General features: G+C 40.5%; 1 protein-coding gene across 12 annotated transcripts in view; it reads right to left on the reverse strand.

Annotated features, from left to right (window-relative positions):
- USP6NL (USP6 N-terminal like) overlaps window positions 1–20032 on the reverse strand; it is a 187142-nt gene that overhangs the window by 39700 nt on the left and 127410 nt on the right. For 11 of the 12 annotated variants that reach the window (XM_019933241.3, XM_019933245.3, XM_073801538.1 and 8 more), the window contains 2 exons: window positions 11759–11798; window positions 604–684 (listed from right to left, as the gene is read on the reverse strand). In XM_019933241.3, the coding sequence (XP_019788800.1) occupies window positions 604–684; window positions 11759–11798 (121 nt within the window). Of the gene's footprint in view, window positions 1–603; window positions 685–11758; window positions 11799–18081; window positions 18190–20032 lie in introns of all 12 variants that reach the window. The other variant, XM_019933248.3, reaches the window with a different exon arrangement.

Below are 20032 nucleotides of genomic sequence, written 5' to 3' on the forward strand. Positions count from 1 at the left end.
GTAGGAATTCCTACTGATTAGATTAGTAGGAATATTAATAGATGTATGCATTTTTACAAATTGATTCAAAACAGCACAGAGTCAATGCGGGGTAAAAAGATCTGGGGCGGGGTGCGAGGGTGGTCTGCTAGAAGCTTTAGGACAAGGAGACGCTCCTGCTTCACAGAAAGCTTTCAGAGGCCAGGCCTCTCTCCTTCTGAGCAGAGAGACAGGGGGGTACAAAGCCTGGAATGACGGCAATAATCCTGATCCCAAAGGGAAGCCAAGCTCAGCAGGAAGCCGACACTGAAGTAGGCAGAGAAGAGAGACGGAAAGAAACGAAATCACAGGCAACATAACCAAGTAGCGGAATTCAATCATCCCCGAAAGCCAGCTGGCCTCTGGACTGTCCGCCACATCCTCTCAATTCCTGCAACCCATCTGAACTGGCTATTCTGTGACAGCACAAAGACTCCTAATTTGAGGCATTCCACTCAATTAAATTACACTTAAAAATTTTTTAAGAATATGAACATAATACTCTTATAATTAAAGAGGAACTTTTACTGGGAAAATCCACATTGAATTTGTATAGTTTCATAAGGAAGTAACATTTTTAATTACCTTTTCAGTGTTCTTGTATTTTTCCCATCCTTTTAGCATTTTCAACCATTTAGTAGTTCTTTCAATTTCCAGGTGCTTTTGCTAAAAATAAAATTGAAATTCATTGTTACTGTTTGTTTCAGGCTTCTTTTACTTACAAATTACAAAAAACTGTCAAGGAAAATGCTGCTGAAAAAGGACTACTAAAAAAGTTATGCTATATTGGACAGCAAATATCCTAACTTTTTTTTTAAAGTTGTATAATTGATGACATTTGTGTCAACAGTATCCCCCCGCCGACGTTAAGACACGTAGGAGATGCTCCATTGGGACAGGTAAAGAGAAAGGGATCACTTAAATTTTCTAACATTTTAATCACTGAAAACACTGGCTGCTCTACAAATTTAAGCCAAAAGGAAATTTTAAAACAGTCTGAAATATTTTTATGAAGCATCAAAAACACAACTTCAAAATTCCATTCTCTTCTTTCACATTTTACCGATTTCTGGCATCTTAATGTTTTCGGTGACAAAGGTGGTTTTGTAAAGGAGAATTGGGTATTACTGGGGGGAGATCATCATATAACTAGCACTACGTTAGTGAAAAACTGTACAAAAATAAGTAATAGTTGCTGTCCCAAGGCAAGTTCACCGCCTGCTAAGGGTACCCGACATGGAATATGCAGTGTTGTGACCTAGAGGCAGAGACGGTGACTCAAGTTCTGTGGAGGGAGCAGTCGAACCCACCCAGGGGCGTCAGAGGAGGCGAGTATAAATGAAGGACTGGAAGAGGGTTAGGGTTTTTATCAAGTGCAACATGGGAAAGAACATTCCGAGAAGCATGGACAGATGTACTTCTTCGACAATGCGGCAGCGTAGGGGGTAAAAAAGGAACCATCCGGAGCTGAGGCTGAACACACTGGTGGGGGTCTTGGCTGTCACACTAAATTAAGATTTGGGGCAAAGCTGGAAACGGGGAAGGTGGCAGAGAAAAGGCTTCTTCCGCATTTCTTTGGTTTCAAGGAGAAGGGCATTTTTCCTAAGTACTCGGGTGGGCTCTCCAATCTCTTATTCACTCCTATGGTGGTAGAGTAACTTACCTGATTCGTACATTTAGAAAAAACTGGGTGTGCACAGCCCTCTGTCCCTTTGCTTTGGGAGCCCAGCTACCCTCAGAAAATCCATGTGTGCTCTGCCCTTTCAGGCAGGAAAAAACACCCTCTTCAGCCAAGAAGTCTGGGTGACCCCTGTGCCCATGACCAGGTGAGCAAGTCCTCTCCTCTGGGGGCTCAGCCTAGGAGGCCCCTCGCTGCCGCACACCTAACCTCCTCCCCCCTGACTACTCCACCCACGAAGGCCGAGATATTTGCTGCTTCCCCACTGCCTGGGACAGAGCCCGGCAGGGTCCACTACTAATGATGACCTTTTCATGAGAACAAAACTCAACAGAATTCTTTCTTATGAGTGAGCTGAGATTCTGCTATTTTGTTAATTCTCCTCGATCCCAGCATTGTCTTTTCAGAAGGCCTAAGTGTATTAAGTGCATCTAAAAAGTAAATGAAATGGAAGACTATGCAGGAAAGAAAATGGTTCTGAGGATACATTTTATGCTCAAAAATGTATGCTCGTGGGCTTCCCTGGTGGCACAGTGGTTGAGAGTCCGTCTGCCGATGCAGGGGACACGGGTTCGTGCCCTGGTCCGGGGGGATCCCACATGCCGTGGAACGGCTGGGCCCGTGGGCCGTGGCCGCTGGGCCTGCGCGTCCGGAGCCTGTGCTCCACAATGGGAGAGGCCACAGCAGTGAGAGGCCCGCATACCGCAAAAAAAAAAAAAAAAAAAAAAGTATGCTCGTTACACCCTTATGAGGTAGGTATAATCACCCCCATTTTTTTTTTTTTTTTTCTGGAACGTGGGCCTCTCACTGTTGTGGCCTCTCCTGTTGCGGAGCACAGGCTCCGGGCGTGCAGGCTCAGCGGCCATGGCTCACAGGCCCAGCTGCTCCACGGCATGTGGGATCTTCCCGGACCGGGGCACGAACCCGTGTCCCCTGCAACAGCAGGCGGACTCTCAACCACTGCGCCACCAGGGAAGCCCAATCACCCCCATTTTACAAATAAGGAAACAGAGGCACAAAGGGTCTAATCAACTTCTCCAAGTTCCCGCAACTGGTGAGTTCAAGGCCAGGCAGCGTGGCCCCAGGACCTGCGCTCTAGGCCGCCATATCCTACGCTCTTGCCTCCATCATGTCCCTGCTCTCGTCGGGGATCACAGTTCCTGGATGGAAGCAATAGTTCCTCATCGACGGTCTTCAATCCAGCCTCAAACAGGCAGATGGCATGGGCCCACCATCGATATTTTTAGATTCAAAAGAAGCATAAAATCCCAAAGAAAGGCCTGAATTTAGGAAAAGATTCTCACCAATCAGAATAATTTTATGAAATTTTATTTTTAGGCATATCCTTAAAACTCTTTAATTACTTCTTTACTCTTAAAAATTTTGATGGTTTTTTCATAACCAAAGATGATCACTTGTGAGCAAAAGATACCGTTATGATTCTCATTTTTCAAAAGATTAAGCATATTCTTCATTATATTATTAGTAATAAAATCTTACAGATGGTTCCAGAAATATGTTTAATTTTAAAACTCAGTGGGGCTCTGAAATCTAATTAATGTTTCTGCTAAATGTTACTTTACAGAAAGCCAAGCTGTGAAAAATTAAGATTGATCTAAGATGCCATTTGGTACTTTCTTGTTCTTCTGCACTCCCCCCCCCCCCCCCCCCCCCGCCGACTTCTTCAAAGCACAATCCCTTTCTCCACCAACAGGAAAACACCAAATGATTCAAGCCCATCCAAGAGTACAATAACATACACTTTGCCAGGAAAAACCCTGCTGAGATCTAGCAGGTCTTTTGCTATCTTTCATTCTTATGACTATTAAATTGTCAATAAATCACTTTAAGAAATAGCTATTCTTTTCTTTAAAGGCACATTTTTATATTCTAATGCTCATCATATATATAGAGAGGTTATTTTAAATGCTACACATTCTCATATGCAAGGATAAAAAAGACGCACACAATTTTCAGAACCGTTAAGTATACATTTCTTTCCCCTACAGCAAAAAAAAAAAAAAAAAAAGGAAAAAAATACACTTCGGTAAAGCTCCCAGGCTGTAGGATTTTTAAATTATACATCAGTAGTTCAATCAGGTTTAAGTGTTAACTCCATAACTCTGCCCGATCAACTACACCAGACTTTCATGCACTCATGAATCTATAATAAATGGATACAATATACTTTATCAGCAAACATGCTATAGCTTAACAACTCCAGAATTTATTCTGAGGTAAGGAGTAACTGAAAACACATGTGACAAATGTAAACTTAAATGCTCTAGAAAAATAGGCTAAGGAACATCATCTTGCCATGGACTCAGTAACACCAAAACAGACTAGAATATAACAGCAAGTTAGAATCTCACTCAGAAGTTCAGCAGATACTTCAAACTCAGCACACCCAAAACGATTTCCCTAAACATGCTGCTAATTACCCCTCCCTTTCCTACTACGAATTAAGAGCATCACCACCCACTAAGTCAATCAACCTAGAAGCTTAGGTTGTCTTCAGTCTTCCTTGTATCTTCTTTCCACACCCAACCTACACTCTGCTGGTCCCATCCACTTCCGCTTCCATCACACCCTCTGCCCTTTTTCTGTCAATCCTCATCCCTAGATGAGGGCAGTAACTCCTCACAGGTAGCCCTGGATAGCTTCAAGCCAGCCTCCATGCTGCTATGACCTTTAAAAAGTGAGTCCCAGCTTAAAATCTTTCAGTAGCTACAAATAAAGTTCAAATCTCTACACAGTTGGCCCTTCACAATATGGCCCAAACTCACCTTCTAGTTTCACTTCCTGCTACTTTTTTTTTCCCCCCTGCTACTTTTATGATCTGGCCACCTTGAACTATTTGTCATTCCCAACACACAATGTATTTTCATGCCTCTCTGACCAGTGTTTGCTTTTCATCTGCCTGTGATGCTCTTCCTCACCATCATCTGGCAAAACCCTATGCATCCTCTCAAGACCCAGTCAAATGTCCAAAACCTTTTCCAAATTCCTCCATCCTCCAGGCAAAATAAACTATTTCTTCAGCATTTCATGGCATGGACTAAGGACTCAGGTGGCCTGAGTTCTGCCCCTTCTTATCTGTTTCATTTGGGACGAGTTACGTAATCTTTCTGTATCTTAGTTTCCTTATCTATAAAATGAGGATTATTATGATTATTGTTATAGCACCTAACACCACTTGTGTTCTAGTTGGTCTAAATGCCCAAATTTATTATTATTATTATTAAAGGATGAACTCCTTTGAGTACAGGAACCATTTCATATACTCTTAATTTCATCACCTAAAACTGTGACTGTTGTATAAGAAAAGTTAAATAAACATTTTTAAACATAATTTACATCAGGAGAGACAAGCAAACAATACTATGAAGCAATTATGTAATAGCATTTTGTGGTCTTGGAAGCAGAGGGGTGGGAAGGAGAATGAATATGACTAGACCGACCAAAATCCTAAGTACTTTTGATAGCAGTTCGATCACTATAATACAGAAGTAAACATAAGTACAACAGTATCTCTAATGTAGCATAATAAAGATATGGATCATTCCATCATGTTGGCAATGCTTTTCAAAGTGCTGCTAAAATGTGAAACTACTGATGTTAGGAATCTATACAAAGCTGATATTAAATAACTCTGTTGCCTTTATACACTGACATCTTACTTCTCCCAATTTTTATTGAAATATTTCAAGCCTACAGAAAAGTGGAAGACCAATGCACCATATACTTATATATGCTTCACCAAAATCCATCAATTATTAACATTTTGCCAGATTTAATCTATTTATATTAGGGCTTTTTTTTGCAGGGGGGTGGGGGGCGCTGATCTATTAGAAAATCTCAGACGTCGTGAACACTCTAAATATTTCAAGTATGTAACACCAAAGAACAAGACACATTATCCTACATAATCACAGTAAAACTATTACACCCTTTCAAGAAATTTAAAATTGGTCCGTTACTTGGTAATAAACGGTCCACATACCAAACTCCCCACTTGTCCCAAAATCGTTCTTTAAAGCTGTTTTCCTTTAGGTGGGTTGGGGAGGGGAATTCAGAATCCAACCCTGGAACATACATTGCCTTTACTGGCACATCTCTTAAGTTCCCTTTGCTCTAGAACAGTGCCCTGGCCTTTGTTTGTCTTTCATGATGTTGACTTTTGAAGAGTCTAGTCCACACTATCTGGCTTTGCTAACTGTTTCCCCTAGATTTTGGTGATTTTGTGTCCTTCTTATGGCATCACATCCAGTGACAGATCATGCTGATTTGTACCATTATCAATGATACAACTTTTGATCCCTTGGTTAAGTGGTATTTGCCCAATTTTCCCACTAACTAATAGAGAAATTCCTTTGTGTAACTGATAAGTAATGTGGGTGGTGCACTTTGAGATAGTACGGACATCCTGCTCCTTAACAGCTCTACTCAGTGGTCTTCTCATCCACTATAATCTCTGTCTGAGTCAATTCTGATTCTGATGGTGGTAAAATGGTATGGTGGATTTTTTTTTCCTTATGATTCTGTCTATATTATTAACTGATATTTTTCTATTAAAAAGTTTTTCCTTTCAAGTCCCTCCCCATTTTTAATATCACTAAGGTATAAAGGACTATTTTATTCAATGTGTTAAAATCCATTATTATCATCATCATTATTCTTTTTGAAGCTCAAATTGCCCCCAATTTGGCTGGACTGCCTCTTACCTGCTTGGAGATTTCCCCTCTTCAGGCAGATCCTTTAGACATGACTCATCTGGCACAATGTAATTCAGGCTCACTTTATACTTTTTTCTATCCTAGACCTAGATCATCCATTTCTTTAAAGAAACAGTAGTTCTTTTTAATGGGGAATGGTATTCCAAAACTAAGATCTGGGTACTAGACAGATCTGGGTACTAGATATGCTCATCACTGAAATTTTTTAAATCATATAGGAGACCCTAGTATAAGAAAATTCTACTCCCCTGAGAATGTCAGAACAACATATATCAAAAGGAAAATGAGGCAGAGGTCTTAACCTCCACTCTATATTCCCTTTGTTATCTCTCCATTACCTCCACTGATTAGGAAATGGTACGGTGTTGTATACTCTTCCCCAGGAGCTGTTTTCAGGAAAGGACTAAACTTCCATTTGAAGTTTGCAACCTGATACCTGATCATCTTAAATTCACATCCCCTCTGAATCAGGACTGGCCCCTCCTATTGGGGTAAGGAGGGTATAACGATTAAAAATGGGACCAATATCTTCTTGGTTGAGATCATTCAACCTCTAGTGGTCTGAGACTATACCTTAATCCTATACAGGACCAATTGAATAGGAAGTATTTAACAACTGCTGCATCACCCACACAGTATGAAGTTGCCTTGCATTGGGTCCAATGTTCCTCCCACTAGCAACAATGATTTATAAGATAGGTAGTAAAGGCTACCCATATACACAGTGCATGGATGGATATTAAATAGCCTTCTTTTCTAGAATAAGAAGGCTCAGAACTCTACTGAAGTTCGAGTCTTCAGATGTTTTTTTGAATATTAGGATGTGTGGCTGAGGATAAAGCTGACCCAAGGCACGCACAACTAGACCTCACCAGCAGAGGTCAGGAGAGGATAAGGAGTGTAAGAAGCAAAGAGTCGTGTTTTGATAGAATAATGATATTGAAAAGTCATGTATTTTGAGCAAGATTTCACACCTCATAAAATTAAAATATAATTTTTAAAGATCTGAAAAGGCTCCAATATTCTGTTAAGCCAAGCAAAATACTGCACTGCAAAAAGGAGTAGCTGAATCCATGAAAATTCATAGCTTTACATATCCTTTCCTCCTTATTAAAAACATCAATAAGCTCAAAGAAACAATATAATCCATTATTAATAGTGTTCTCTGCAGAGTAAATATAATAAGTGTGTGTGTTTATTTGCTTCAGTGACTGTCAGGGGGAATCCAAAGCAGTCTGCAAACACCAACACCCCTCCTCTTACGAGGGACTGCCTGCCTTCCACACCCTATTTTAAACAGAGAATTACCTTATGTAAAAGGAGTACACTGGCAAAGTTGGAACAAAAGCCCCGATGACCTGACTATGCATCAGTGTACAAGTCTTCCCGAACGGCAGGCAGGAAGTACACGTTGCAAGTGGATGCTTTGTGAAGACTGATGAACACTTGTACGCTTCCACAAGGCTATCCTTTCCACTGATTTTATTGCCGCATATGAATATGCAGAATTTTTTATTAGTTTCCTAGAAATGGCAGACCTTGGCCATTAGGACTAGGCAATCACTGAAGAACATATGAACTAAACTGAAACTAGAAAAATTGGGGGAAATCCTGATAAACTAAAAAGCTTCCAGCCTCAGACTGCTCTGCATGTGTCTAAAGTTCTCATTCCACTTTAAAGAAACCAACTGGGCCACACGATATGAGTGCAGTTTATAGACAAGGGGAGGACGGAGTCTCAGTCGGCAGCCTCAGAACCCCCACTCCCAGTAAAAGCCTGACAAGGGAATATAAAACTATGCCTTACGTTAAATTTTTAAGGTGTGCGTATCATTTCATAGTGATTCCCTCTTATATTAAACTGTTTAGAGCAAACAATCCATTAATTATAACTTTAACTGCATTGGATAAGAGGTCTTTTACTGTACAGGCAAATCTCTTTAAAAACAAAATTAAAAACAACCTCCCTCAAGCACGCATTCTCCAACCAGGTTTTGTCTCATATTTCTTCTTTCCTTTACTGTCACATTTCTTGAATCATCTACGCTACTGGTTCCCACATGTCTGAATTTTCTGGACCAGGAATTCGTTTTGAAAGGGGAAGAGAGGTGGCATTGGAGAGAAAAGTCAACAGTGGGTTGCCAGATTTTTATTCTGCCAAATATGGATAAGGTACCTTCCAACTCTTTTCTCCCTCATTTCTCAAATAAAGCACACTGTCAACATTTGAAAGGACAAGCTCCGCCAACCTTTAAATTCACCTGTTTAATGACATAACACAGTCTTTATGTTCACCTGGTCGTTCACTCAGCCACCATTTATTAAGCACGTACTATGTGCCCTGCTCTAGGTTTTGGGGATACAAGTGAACAAAGCAGATGAAACCCCCCTCCTAGAGATTACATCCTAGTGAGGAAACAGACAAAATAAAGATATAAGTAAAATACTGAGTAAGTGAAACAGTGTGAGTACTAAAGAGAGAAACAAAGGACCGAGGGGGATAGTTGAAATGCAGGGGGGAGGGAGTTCCCAACGTAAGAGCTGAGATGCCAGGGAGGGCCTTATTCCGAAGGTGGCATCATACAGTAAATACCTGGAGGAGATGAGGGACCATGCCCTGTAGCTCTTGGGGGTAGGAGGAGGGGCTCCCCAGGAGAGGAGGCAGCCAGGCAAAAGCCTGAAAGAGGGAACATGGTGGGCTGGTCGGGGAACACTGAGGAGGTCGGTGGGTGAGCAAGAGATGGGAGCAGGAGAGGAGAGACTCATGGAAACCAGTCACAAGGGGTTCTGAGATCATTCTAAGGACCTTCCCTTTTACTGTGGATAAGCTGGAGAGCAGGCAGGATGTTCCCATCAAGAGTGACACGCTCTCTCTTATTTTAACAGGATCATTCCGGCTCTTGTGGTGAACAGACAGCGGACACTAGCAGAAGAAAGGAGCTGGAAGCCCCAGAAGAGAGGTTCCAGCAGACCAGGCAGCAGAAGCGCGGATGCTGAGAAGTCATCAGACTGTGGACACACACTGAAGGCCGAGCTGACACATGAGGTGTGGGGATGGTCAATCACAACTCAGAAGTTTTTAGACTGAAACCTGGAAGGGTGGCGCTCCCACTGGTTGAAATGGGAAGCTTGTTCACAGATGGATTTGAAGAGAATAACAGAAACCCCAGTTTGGACATTTTTAAGACATCTGAGTGTATGGAGTAAGCCAGACACTAAGTCTAGACACTGAAATGCACACACAGTCTGGCGGCTGGCGTTTAAAGCCAAAAGACTAGATGAGATGACCGAGGAGGAGATCCAGACAGGAAAGAGAAGTTCCAGGCCTGAGCCATGGGCTCAGGATAAAGTCATGAGACGAGAAGGAACAAGTGGAGGAAATGGAGAAAGAGCAGCCAGTGAGGAAAGAAGAATATGTGGAGAGTAGGGGGTTCTGAAGGCCAAGAAGTGGGAACGTGTGAGAGTGAGGCTAAGCAACCAATCACACGTGTGGGTGGGTCACTGGGAACTGACTACTTGGTGTGACAGTGCAGAGATAAGAAATAGGAAACACGAAGCAAGCACATCGGCTGGGCAAGGCCAGAGAAGGAGGTACTGGAGGTTTGAGAGGGAATGGGAAGCTGCACTAGTTAAAATGGGAGCAGAAATTCGCTAGGAGGAAGCGGTATGATGTCCAGGCAGCATAAACATCCAGCTGAGGTTTGTGAACATGGATGTAAAGTAAAACCAGTCATCCCAGTTGAGAGTCTTTTCCCAGTTGCACTGAGCCGCTCAGGTGCAGGCGCTGCAGAGGCACAAAGTTCAGCCCAGGAGAAGTGGGCAGGAGGGGGGAGGGGGCGGTCCCAGCCTGTGGCAGAGCTGAGCTGGGAAGAGAGGGGAATGAAGACATAACAGTTGTGGGATCCAGAGGGTCCACGGATTAGCCAAGTCAGGGCACTAACAGAGAGAGAATGGCCGGAACGTGGACACAAGCAAATCCCTGTGTGCCCACTTCCAAGTGGTCTGGTAGAAGTTCACCAGGGGCAGAATTGGTAGAAAGCGCCGTCACTTCCTTCTCCTGCATCCCTGGGCCGCAGGGGCCCGCCTTCTCCACCAGCACCACTGCCACGACACGCTGCACACACCATGCCCCTGAAAGCCACTATCATTTCCCACTACTGTCTCACCTGACCTGCCTCTAGTCACTGGATGAACAGCCAGCCTCTCAGAGCAGAAACTATGCCGTATTTGATCCTGATGTTCCAGGCTATGGCCTCGATTCTAGACCCGTGCTTGATATATAGTTGCTAAGCAGTAATAGAGCTTTATTAAGAGAAAGAAACTTCTTTGCCCAAACATCAAGGTTATGACACAGAATCAGGCAGTCACAAGAGAATTTAACCGCAGGAAGTACCCGTAGGGCTCTCTACACGGTATATGTAAAATGGCACTTTTTATCCAGAGTTATGCTACGGTTCTAATTTTCAGGAAATTTTTTACTTTAGAAAGATTTTCTAAAATATTTTTCAAATTCCAATTCCAATTTTACCTCCATTGTCTGAAACCCAGCCTCCTTCCCCCATCAAACATAAACAAACTGCGAATAATCCCCCTGATCAATAGCCTCCCTCTCAAATCATAAATTCTACAATTCATTTTTAGGTACATAAAACAATGGAGAGGGCGAGGGAGGCTCTGAGCAACCTTAGACATTCAGTCGCTGGTTCTCATGCACACCCAGCTATGGAGTCAGCTCCCCAGCCAAGTGCAATGAAGAAAGGGGAACCACTGAGTTACAAAAAACCTGATGAGTTTACTATATGTAAGACTTCTAAGTCTTTAAAATGCACATGTACTTATTTGACTACAGCAAACTCTTTTTGTTGTTGTCTGTGGAAAATGTGATTAAAAGCTCACGGCACAGTTATGTTCCGAAGAGCTGCTGGTCTGGACCACGGCTTTAGGAGCCGCATGGTGCTTTAGAGGCACCCGGGAAACTTGTACACTTTAGGGGCCCAGGCTCTCGCTGCTCCCAAGCTCTGTGCTCTCACCAGGCCCGAGTCCTGAGGCATCCTCGATGGAGAACTACCCGCGCACAATGCACTCTCTGCTAACGCCTACCTCTCCTTTTTTCCAAGTACCTATCAGAAGTTCCATAAAATCTAAAATTATTTCACCATTAATTTAATTACTTTCTTACAGTAAGAAACATGAGGGTCAAATTCTAACGATGACTACAGCACTGACATATATAACACGGCACTCACAATCTCAACGGTAGCAGGTTTTATTCCTCTGATGAATGTAATTCCCCGGTAACTGTAAACAAACGCAGAGTTGGACTTACCCGTTCCATAGCTGCATTATGATATGGGAGCTCCTCTTCGCTGCAGAGGAAAAACAGTGGATGTGAAATAGTTGAAACCAGAGCAAACTTTTAAAACATTATAAACCTGTAGGTAAACATGATGTACAACCATTTATTTATCATCTCAAGAGCTACGTAAGCTTCCACTCCACCGAATTTAACATAAAACAATGAGCTATTCTGTAACCACGTCCCCTGTCTTCAAATCTCTAGACACACTCTGTCCAATCCAGTCATCTCCTGTCACAGGTGGCTGTTTAATTTTAAATGCAAATGTAAATGAAATAAAATTAAAATTTCAGTTATAAGCCTCATTAGCCATGGTTCAGCTACCATACTGAACAATGCAGATACAGTGAGAACACTTGCACCACTGCAGAAAGTTCTACTGGACAACACTGCTCTAGTCCAGGAGTCAACAACCTTTTCCTGCAAAGGTAAATGTTGAATTGTAAATATTTTAGGCTTTGTGGGCCCCACGGTGTTTTTCATAATACTCAACTTTGATGTCGTACTGTGAAAGCAGATACTGACAGCATGTAAATAGAGTGTGGTTTTGTTCCCATGAAACGTTTACAAAAATAGGTGGTGAGCTGGATTTGGCCTATAGGCCATAGTTTGCCAACCTCTACCCTAGACCATCACCTCCACTTTCTGTCTTCAACTACAGCCTGTAACAAATGATTGTTCAAAAAAATTAGTATAAGGAAATAAAACTGCCTCCCATGGATTTATGAATTAAAAAGAAAACTTCAATTTTTATTCTGTAAATAAGGAAAGCTTCATTTGTTGAAACTTCAATGGGAATAATTTTTAAAAATGTAAATATAATAAAAGATCAAATCCATTTCTCTGATACAGTAATTTTGTGATACCACCTGCAATATAAAACATTCTGAGACTCTTGAATTAATTGTCAGTAATATGAAAACCATGTACTATCTGTAAACAGTGCTATGTACTCTGAGTTGCTCTATCAGTAGTACTGATGTTTTGACAAGAACTATCCATATTCTTCCCTTAGTTTCTATTGACACCAGATAATAACACTTTTAAGAGTACAATATGTTAGTATTCAAGAGTCCAACGTTTTCAAAAGCACTCTTTTGCTACTCTGGAGAGTCCTTAGGTGAAGCGTGAAGCTACAGCAATGAAACTGACCAAAAGGTGTAAGAGCCAAAAGAGATCTCAGAGAGATAGTCCAACCCCCTCATTTCACAGATAAGAAAACTAACATTTTCACTCAGACACCATCACTCATCCTCGTACAGAGATGTTCAGCACTATCTAACCCAGTGGGTTCAAACTTAGATAAGTATCTATCTTCAGATTGTGCAAGAGTATATGAAAAACAGGCTAAGAAACCAATTCTCAAGAAAAAGAATATGAGGATTAAATATAAGTTGTTTTTTTTTTTGAAGTGCCTACTCACCTTTTTTTTTTTTAAATAGCTTTTGTTAGGCTCTTAGTCTAACTTTCCCTGCTGATTTGTAATCCTGATTACTAGTAATGCATGAATTACCAGTGATGCATGAATGGCACCCATCCATTCTTCATTTACTGGCAGAAGAAGGCCTGTCAACACTACTGGAATGTACTTGCTAGGTGATGAGGTCAGCAAGGACATCTTGAAAGAATAAGAACATCTGGCAACCTCTGTGTGCACCAACAATGGTATTTCTGGGGTGAGTGGGTTGGGCTGCTCTGGGCAAGAGCAACCTTCTGTGCAGCTGATTTGAGCAGATCCTGACCTAACACTGAACACTGAACATTCCTAACTGCACATGAAGTGCCAACTCTGGCTGCCACCAGAGGACAAGCTCTTCAGTGTCCTCCTATTCACTAAACAAGACTAACAGACCTAACTGTGCCTGTTCTCAACACTGAATCAGAACCAAGTTCTGCACATGTCTGTGGAATGGTGCGAATCATCTGCTCAGGCTACATGGTCTGTGCCAGGCAGGTCCTACCCCCGCCTCTGGCAACCACCAGTATGTCCCCTATATGTATGAGTTTGGGTTTTCCTTTTTTTACATTTCACACATAAGTGACATCACACAGCATTTGTCTTTCCCTGACTTATTTCACTTAGTATAATGCCTTTAAGGTCCACCCATATTGTTACTAATGGCAGAATTTCCTTCTTTTTTATGGCTGAATAATATTCCCCTGAATATATTCACCACATATCCATTCATCCGTTGATGGGTGCTCAGGTTGTTTCATGTCTTGGCTACTGAGAATAATGCTGCAATGAACATGGTGGGTACAGATACCTTTTTGAGTTAGTGCTTTCATTTCCTTCAGATACATACCCAGAAGTGAAACTGCTAGATCAGACAGTAGTTCTATTTTTGATTTTTTGAGGAACCTCCATACTATTTTCCATAGTGGCTATACCAATTTACGTTCCCACCAACAGTGTACAAGGGTCCCCTTTTCTCCACATCCTTGCAAAACTTGTTATTTCTTGTCTTTTTGATGATATTCATTCTAACGGGAACAAGGTGATATCTCACTGTGGTTTTGATTTGCATTTGCCTGATGGTTAGTGATGTTGAACACATTTTCATGTACCTGTTGGCCATCTTCTTTAGAAAAATACCTATTCAGATCCTCTGCCCATTTTTTTATTGGATTGTTTGGAGGGTTTGTTTGGCTAGAGTTGTATAAGTTCTTTGTATATTTTGGATATTAGTCCCTTATCACAGTGGTCCCCAACCTTTTTGGCACCAGGTACTGGTTTCGTCGAAGACAATTTTTCACGGACGGTGGTGGGGGGATTGGTTCAGGTGGTAACGTGAGCGATGGGGAGCAGCAGATGAAGCTTTGCTCACTCGCCTGCCACTCACCTCCTGCTGTGTGGCCCGGTTACTAACAGGCCACAGACTGGTACCGGTCCACAGACTGGGGGTTGGCGACCCCTGCCTTATCAGATATATGATTTGCAAATCTTTTCTCCCATTCAGTAGGCTGCCTTTCATTTTCTTCATGGTTTCCTTTGCTATGCAGAAACTTTTTAGCTTGATATAGCCCCACTTGTTGTTTGTTTGTGTTTGTTTTTACTTTTGTTGGCTTTGCTTTTGGTGTCAAATCCAAAAAATCACCACCAAGACCAATGACAAGGAGGTTACCACCTACTTTTTCTTCTAGGAGTTTCATGGTTTCAGGTCTTATGTTCAAGTCTTTAATCCATTTTGAGTTGATTTTGGGGTATTGTATAACATAGTGGTCCAATTTCATTCTTTTGCATGTAGCTGTCCAGTTTTCCCAACACCATTTACTGAAGAGACTGTCCTTTCCTCTTTGTATATTCTTGGTTCCTTTGTTATAAATTAATTGACCACATATGCACGGACTCTAACAGATCTACGTGTCTGTTTTCATGTCAGTACCATACTGTTTTGATTACTGTAACTTGTAATAGAGTTTGAAATCAGGAAGCATGATGTCTCCAACTTTGTTCTTCTTTCTCCAGATTGCTGTGGCTATTCTGGGGCTTCTGTGGTTCCACACAAATTTTATAATTGACTGTTCTATTTCTGGGAAACATGCCACTGGAATTTTGATGAAAACTGCATTAAATCTGTAGATTGCTTTGGGCAGTATGGACATTTTAACAATATTAATTCTTCCAATCCATGAGCATGGAATACCCTTCCATTTATTTGTGTCTACTTATATTTCATCAATGTCTTACAGTTTTCAGTGTACAGGTCTTTTACCTCCTTGGTTAACTTGAGATTCCTAGGTATTTTATTCTTTTGGATGCAATTGTAAATGAGACTGTTTTCTTAATTTCTTTCTGATAGTTTGTTACCAGGGTATAGACATACAACTGGTTTTTGTATGCTGATTGCATATCCTACAACTTTACTGAATCCGTTTATTAGTTCCAACATTTAGTGGAGTCTTCAGAGACTATATAGACAGACATATCATCTGCAAATGGAGCTGGTTTTACTTCTTTCCTTCCAATTTAGATGTGTTTTATTTCTTTTTCTTGCCTAATTGCTCTGGCTAGGACTTGCAATATTATGTTCAATAAAAGTGGTGAGAGTGGGGACCCTTGTCTTGTTCCTCATCTTAGAGGAAAAGCTTTCAGTTTTTCATCATTGAATATGATGTTAGCTGCAAGCTTGTCATGTAGCCTGTATTATGTTGAGGTACATTCACTCCATACTCATTTTGTTATGAGTTTTTATCCTGAATGGATGTTGAACTTTATAAAGTCTTAAGACCTCATAGATAGAATGCGATCCATTCATGAATTTTCTTGCACTATTGCTCCATTTCTAAAATCTTTCATACAAAATCTGCTATGTGCTCAACACTGATCTCCAAAGAACTTTTCCTCTTCTAGTCTCTGTGTTGGCATACACTCTTTCACGGCCTTCCAAAGAGAAAACAGGGAACTACGCCTTATCAAGAGCTATACACAATGTATACATACACACGTGAAACACTATGGCAGCCTCAGGCACCATGGCTGGCATGCTGCAGGAGTGTACTAATGTTGCTGAATGAATGTATGAAGGGAAGGATGAATGCATGCCTGCATTCATGTATGCATCCTTACCGTGACACCTAAATATCCTCCAAGTAGAAGAAAGGGAAGACCAAAATCTGGGTGACTGCAGTGTTCCTTTAGATCAGCAAACTACAGCCCCTGAATGAAATCTGGCCATCGGCCTGTTTCTGTAAATGAAGTTTTACTGGAACAGCACCATGCTCATTTATATATTGTCTATGGTTGTTTTCAGGCTACCATGGTAGAGTTCAATAGCTGTAAGAAAAACCATATGGTCCACAAAGCCAAAAAGTATTTAATATCTGCCTCTTTACAGAAAATGTTTTCCTACCCCTGCTTTAGAAAACGAAGGTTTGTCGTCTAATGGAAAGAGGCACCTAGAGACTGCTTAAAGAAAACACCAAGCTGATAGCAAGAAGCTACGCCTCGTAGAAATACACAAAGTAAAAACAACAACATAGTCATCAGTGGAAACCCAGGGACCTTACCCGGATCTATTTTCTTTTATCTGCTATTAAGCTTAAAAGAATTACTAATTAGAGTGTATGTGCTTGTAATTTCTCAATAGCTCAAATGGAGTATTTCTGTAACTATGAGATAAACTTTCATTTGGAAACATAAAAGTTAACTTGTGAAAATCAGTTATTCAATATACTGACTAAATTTTATTTCTGATTTTGTAGCAAATTTTGCCTAAGTTTAGATTTACTCTAGTCAAAATTATTGGATGGGTAGAAAGAGTTCTCAAGGCCTCGTCATTAAAACAGATATTCTTTAAAAACAAAAACACCATTATTCTGGCTTACAAATATTTATATAGTCACATTAAACTACAGACAATGTGCTAAATTTTATAAATATACACATTTTGATAAGTAGTTGAAAATCTGAAGCTTGGTATTAATTTTATCTTTATTTTTGAAACAATTTCCTTCTAATTCTTCTATTAATAACTTGTGGCCTAAAAGCATTATCTATGATTATCCAAATACCAAGCATTCTTTGTCGAGCAGACTGACAGTGACTATTTTTGAAAAAAGTGTTGAAAGTTCAAATACTGAAAGTTCTCTAAGTTCTTAAATAAGCTCGATTTCTCCATTCTCCAGATACAAGTCCATCACAGGCATGCAGCTAGGGACAGCCACCCATTTCTGCGTACTAAACAAAGACGACCCTGTTCCAGCATCACGCCAGGCTGGTTTGGCAACAGTTTTTATATTTATTGTGAAATCTGCTATAAAACCAAGTTAGTCCTATACTGTATTTGTTAATTACTGTCATCCTTCTCCACATATCATAACAAGTAATTTAAGTTACAAAAACTGTAATTAGATATGAAGTCAGCAGCCTTCAGAGAAGGCTGCAAAGTTACTTTGTACCATTTTATTGACCTTGACACTTAAAACGCATGTTTATCACAGAACCAATCAGAAATTACAAAGAACTAAGACAGCAGAAAGAAATGCGCTTCATCAAGGTGTGACAGGGAGCAACGTCTAAATGCCTAGGCCAGGTGACTTTATTCAATAGCGCAAAAAAACCCAGCAGCAACCTTGGGAGAAGGTGTCTCACTGAAATGAAGCACTGTAACAAAAATCAATGCCTTTGGTGAAATTCAGTAAAGCCTAACATCACACTAAAATCCATTTCTATGCTTCATTATTTTTGTTTGTGCTGCCTGCTTTAGGATTGCACCATGGAGTTAATACAAAATTTAGGGGGGCAGTATGAGGACTGGTTGGGCTTCGTTTTCAAAGACCGGTGAGCTCACCAGTGGGATCATTTCAAACAGATCCCTCTCCTTAGGCACTCTTCTTTCCCCGTTGAATTTTCTTTCTAGGCATTTCGAAGAGCTTCTTCGATGTTTCTCTTATTAAAACTACAGAGGCAATAGAATGCAGAAGGTCAGAACTCAGGCTCTGCCCTGAGGCTGCCACAGTCAGTTCCCCAATCTTACTGCGAGCGCAACCTGGGCAAGTTGCTTGATCTCTTTGTGCTTCAGTTTCATCTAAAAAATGACAAAAACAGTACCTATCCCAAAGAAGTTTTGAGAGAAATAATCCATGTTAAGAGCTTAGAACAGTGCCTGGCACACAGTAAGCGCTCAATAAATATTAGCTAATATTATTAAGGTAAATCACTGACTGGCTTTTTTTCCCACTAGAGCCAAATGGACCTCAGCACAGAGGTAAAAAGAAACATGGAGTAACTGAGTGTGATTTTTAGACTGTAGACACAGGCTAGGCTCTTGGGCCAGAACCTAGTTGTTTCAAGCAATGAGAAAAGAGAATTTAGCTAATTCCTAGACCCTTCTGGAATGCACTGATTTTTCATACGTATTTTGTCCTATATTAGACCATTTTATGATAACATCCTTTGTAGTGGTTCACGCCTATCACAAACACTTGGGGAGGTCAAAATCAGCTGAGTTGTATCCTACCTTCTGAATCAGAATCTGGGATACAACCCAGCTATCTATTTAAACAAACAAACAAACATTTTCCAACTAATTCTAATGTGCAGGAGATTTTGGGACCCACTGATCTTGACAGTGCTAAATGCTCGAAGTGTCCTTCCAAACAGCATTCACATACCTCAGATCTGCACATTAACCCACACAAACGTAAAATCATTTCCTGTCACATTTGTGGCCAAGTTTGATTTACTTAAAACAAAAAAAAAGCCGAAGTGGGGGTTTCCCTTGGGGACAGTATTTTCATCAGAGTTATACACTGCTCTGTTGGTCTGCTGAAATTCAAAGTCTTCTAATTAGAACTAGGCAGCAGAACATTTTGGATATGCTGATATCATTAGGTAGCATAATGACACCTTACGTTTGTCTAGACCTGTATGTAGTATTCTATCATTTTATTTCTTCAAAGCTTCAAGTACCCCTAAGTATGTAGAGCAATTAATGATTTCTGTTTCACAGATAAGGCGTGAAATAGTTAACTGAAACCAGCAAAGCCAGAAGAAGAGCATACATTCTAACTCCCAGAACTGTTTCTGTTTGCTTGCGTCACCCTGAGAAAAACAAGATACAACAAACTACTTTCTAAATGCAAGAAAACTGAACAGAAAGGAAAAAGAAGGTCTGAGTACTATAAAGTTACTGCTATGAACTCCCTAAGAAATTGTATTCCTCCTTCAAAATTTAATCATGTATCATAACATAAAAATCCCTGGCTTCTTCCTCTTTATAATAAATGAGACTGGGAAAGGATAAATGTGAATAAGTAGTAGGTTAATCACTAAATTGTATGGAACCATACAAACTACAAAGATGCAGAAAAGTCTCCAGCCCATGGGAATCTTACTAAACAAAGCCAGAACCAAACAGGCAAATTCACATCATTTCAGGATGTTTTTAAGAGTCAAAATCACTTTAACTACTTTACTTTATAGTGCTCTAGACCTCTCTCGACTCCTTACATAACATACTCAGGATAAATGGAATTAATTTTCAGAAGCAATAACACGAATACATTTCCCACCATAAGGAAGATAAGTGGCATTTCTTTTCATTGCTCATTTTCAGGCTGCACGAAACTAAAGTTCTAACTGCTAATTATTTTTAAAATGCATTTACATAAAATAAAATGTTTTATAATTATTTTTGAAATACAAGTTGTTATTGATTTCCACTTAATTCTGCTAAATTATTAATATAACACATTCATTGCACTTAATGTTCTTACTAAAACACAATGAATATTAAAGAT

The sequence above is a fragment of the Tursiops truncatus genome, chromosome 2 (genome assembly GCF_011762595.2).
Source record: "Tursiops truncatus isolate mTurTru1 chromosome 2, mTurTru1.mat.Y, whole genome shotgun sequence".
NCBI classification, from domain to species: domain Eukaryota; kingdom Metazoa; phylum Chordata; class Mammalia; order Artiodactyla; family Delphinidae; genus Tursiops; species Tursiops truncatus.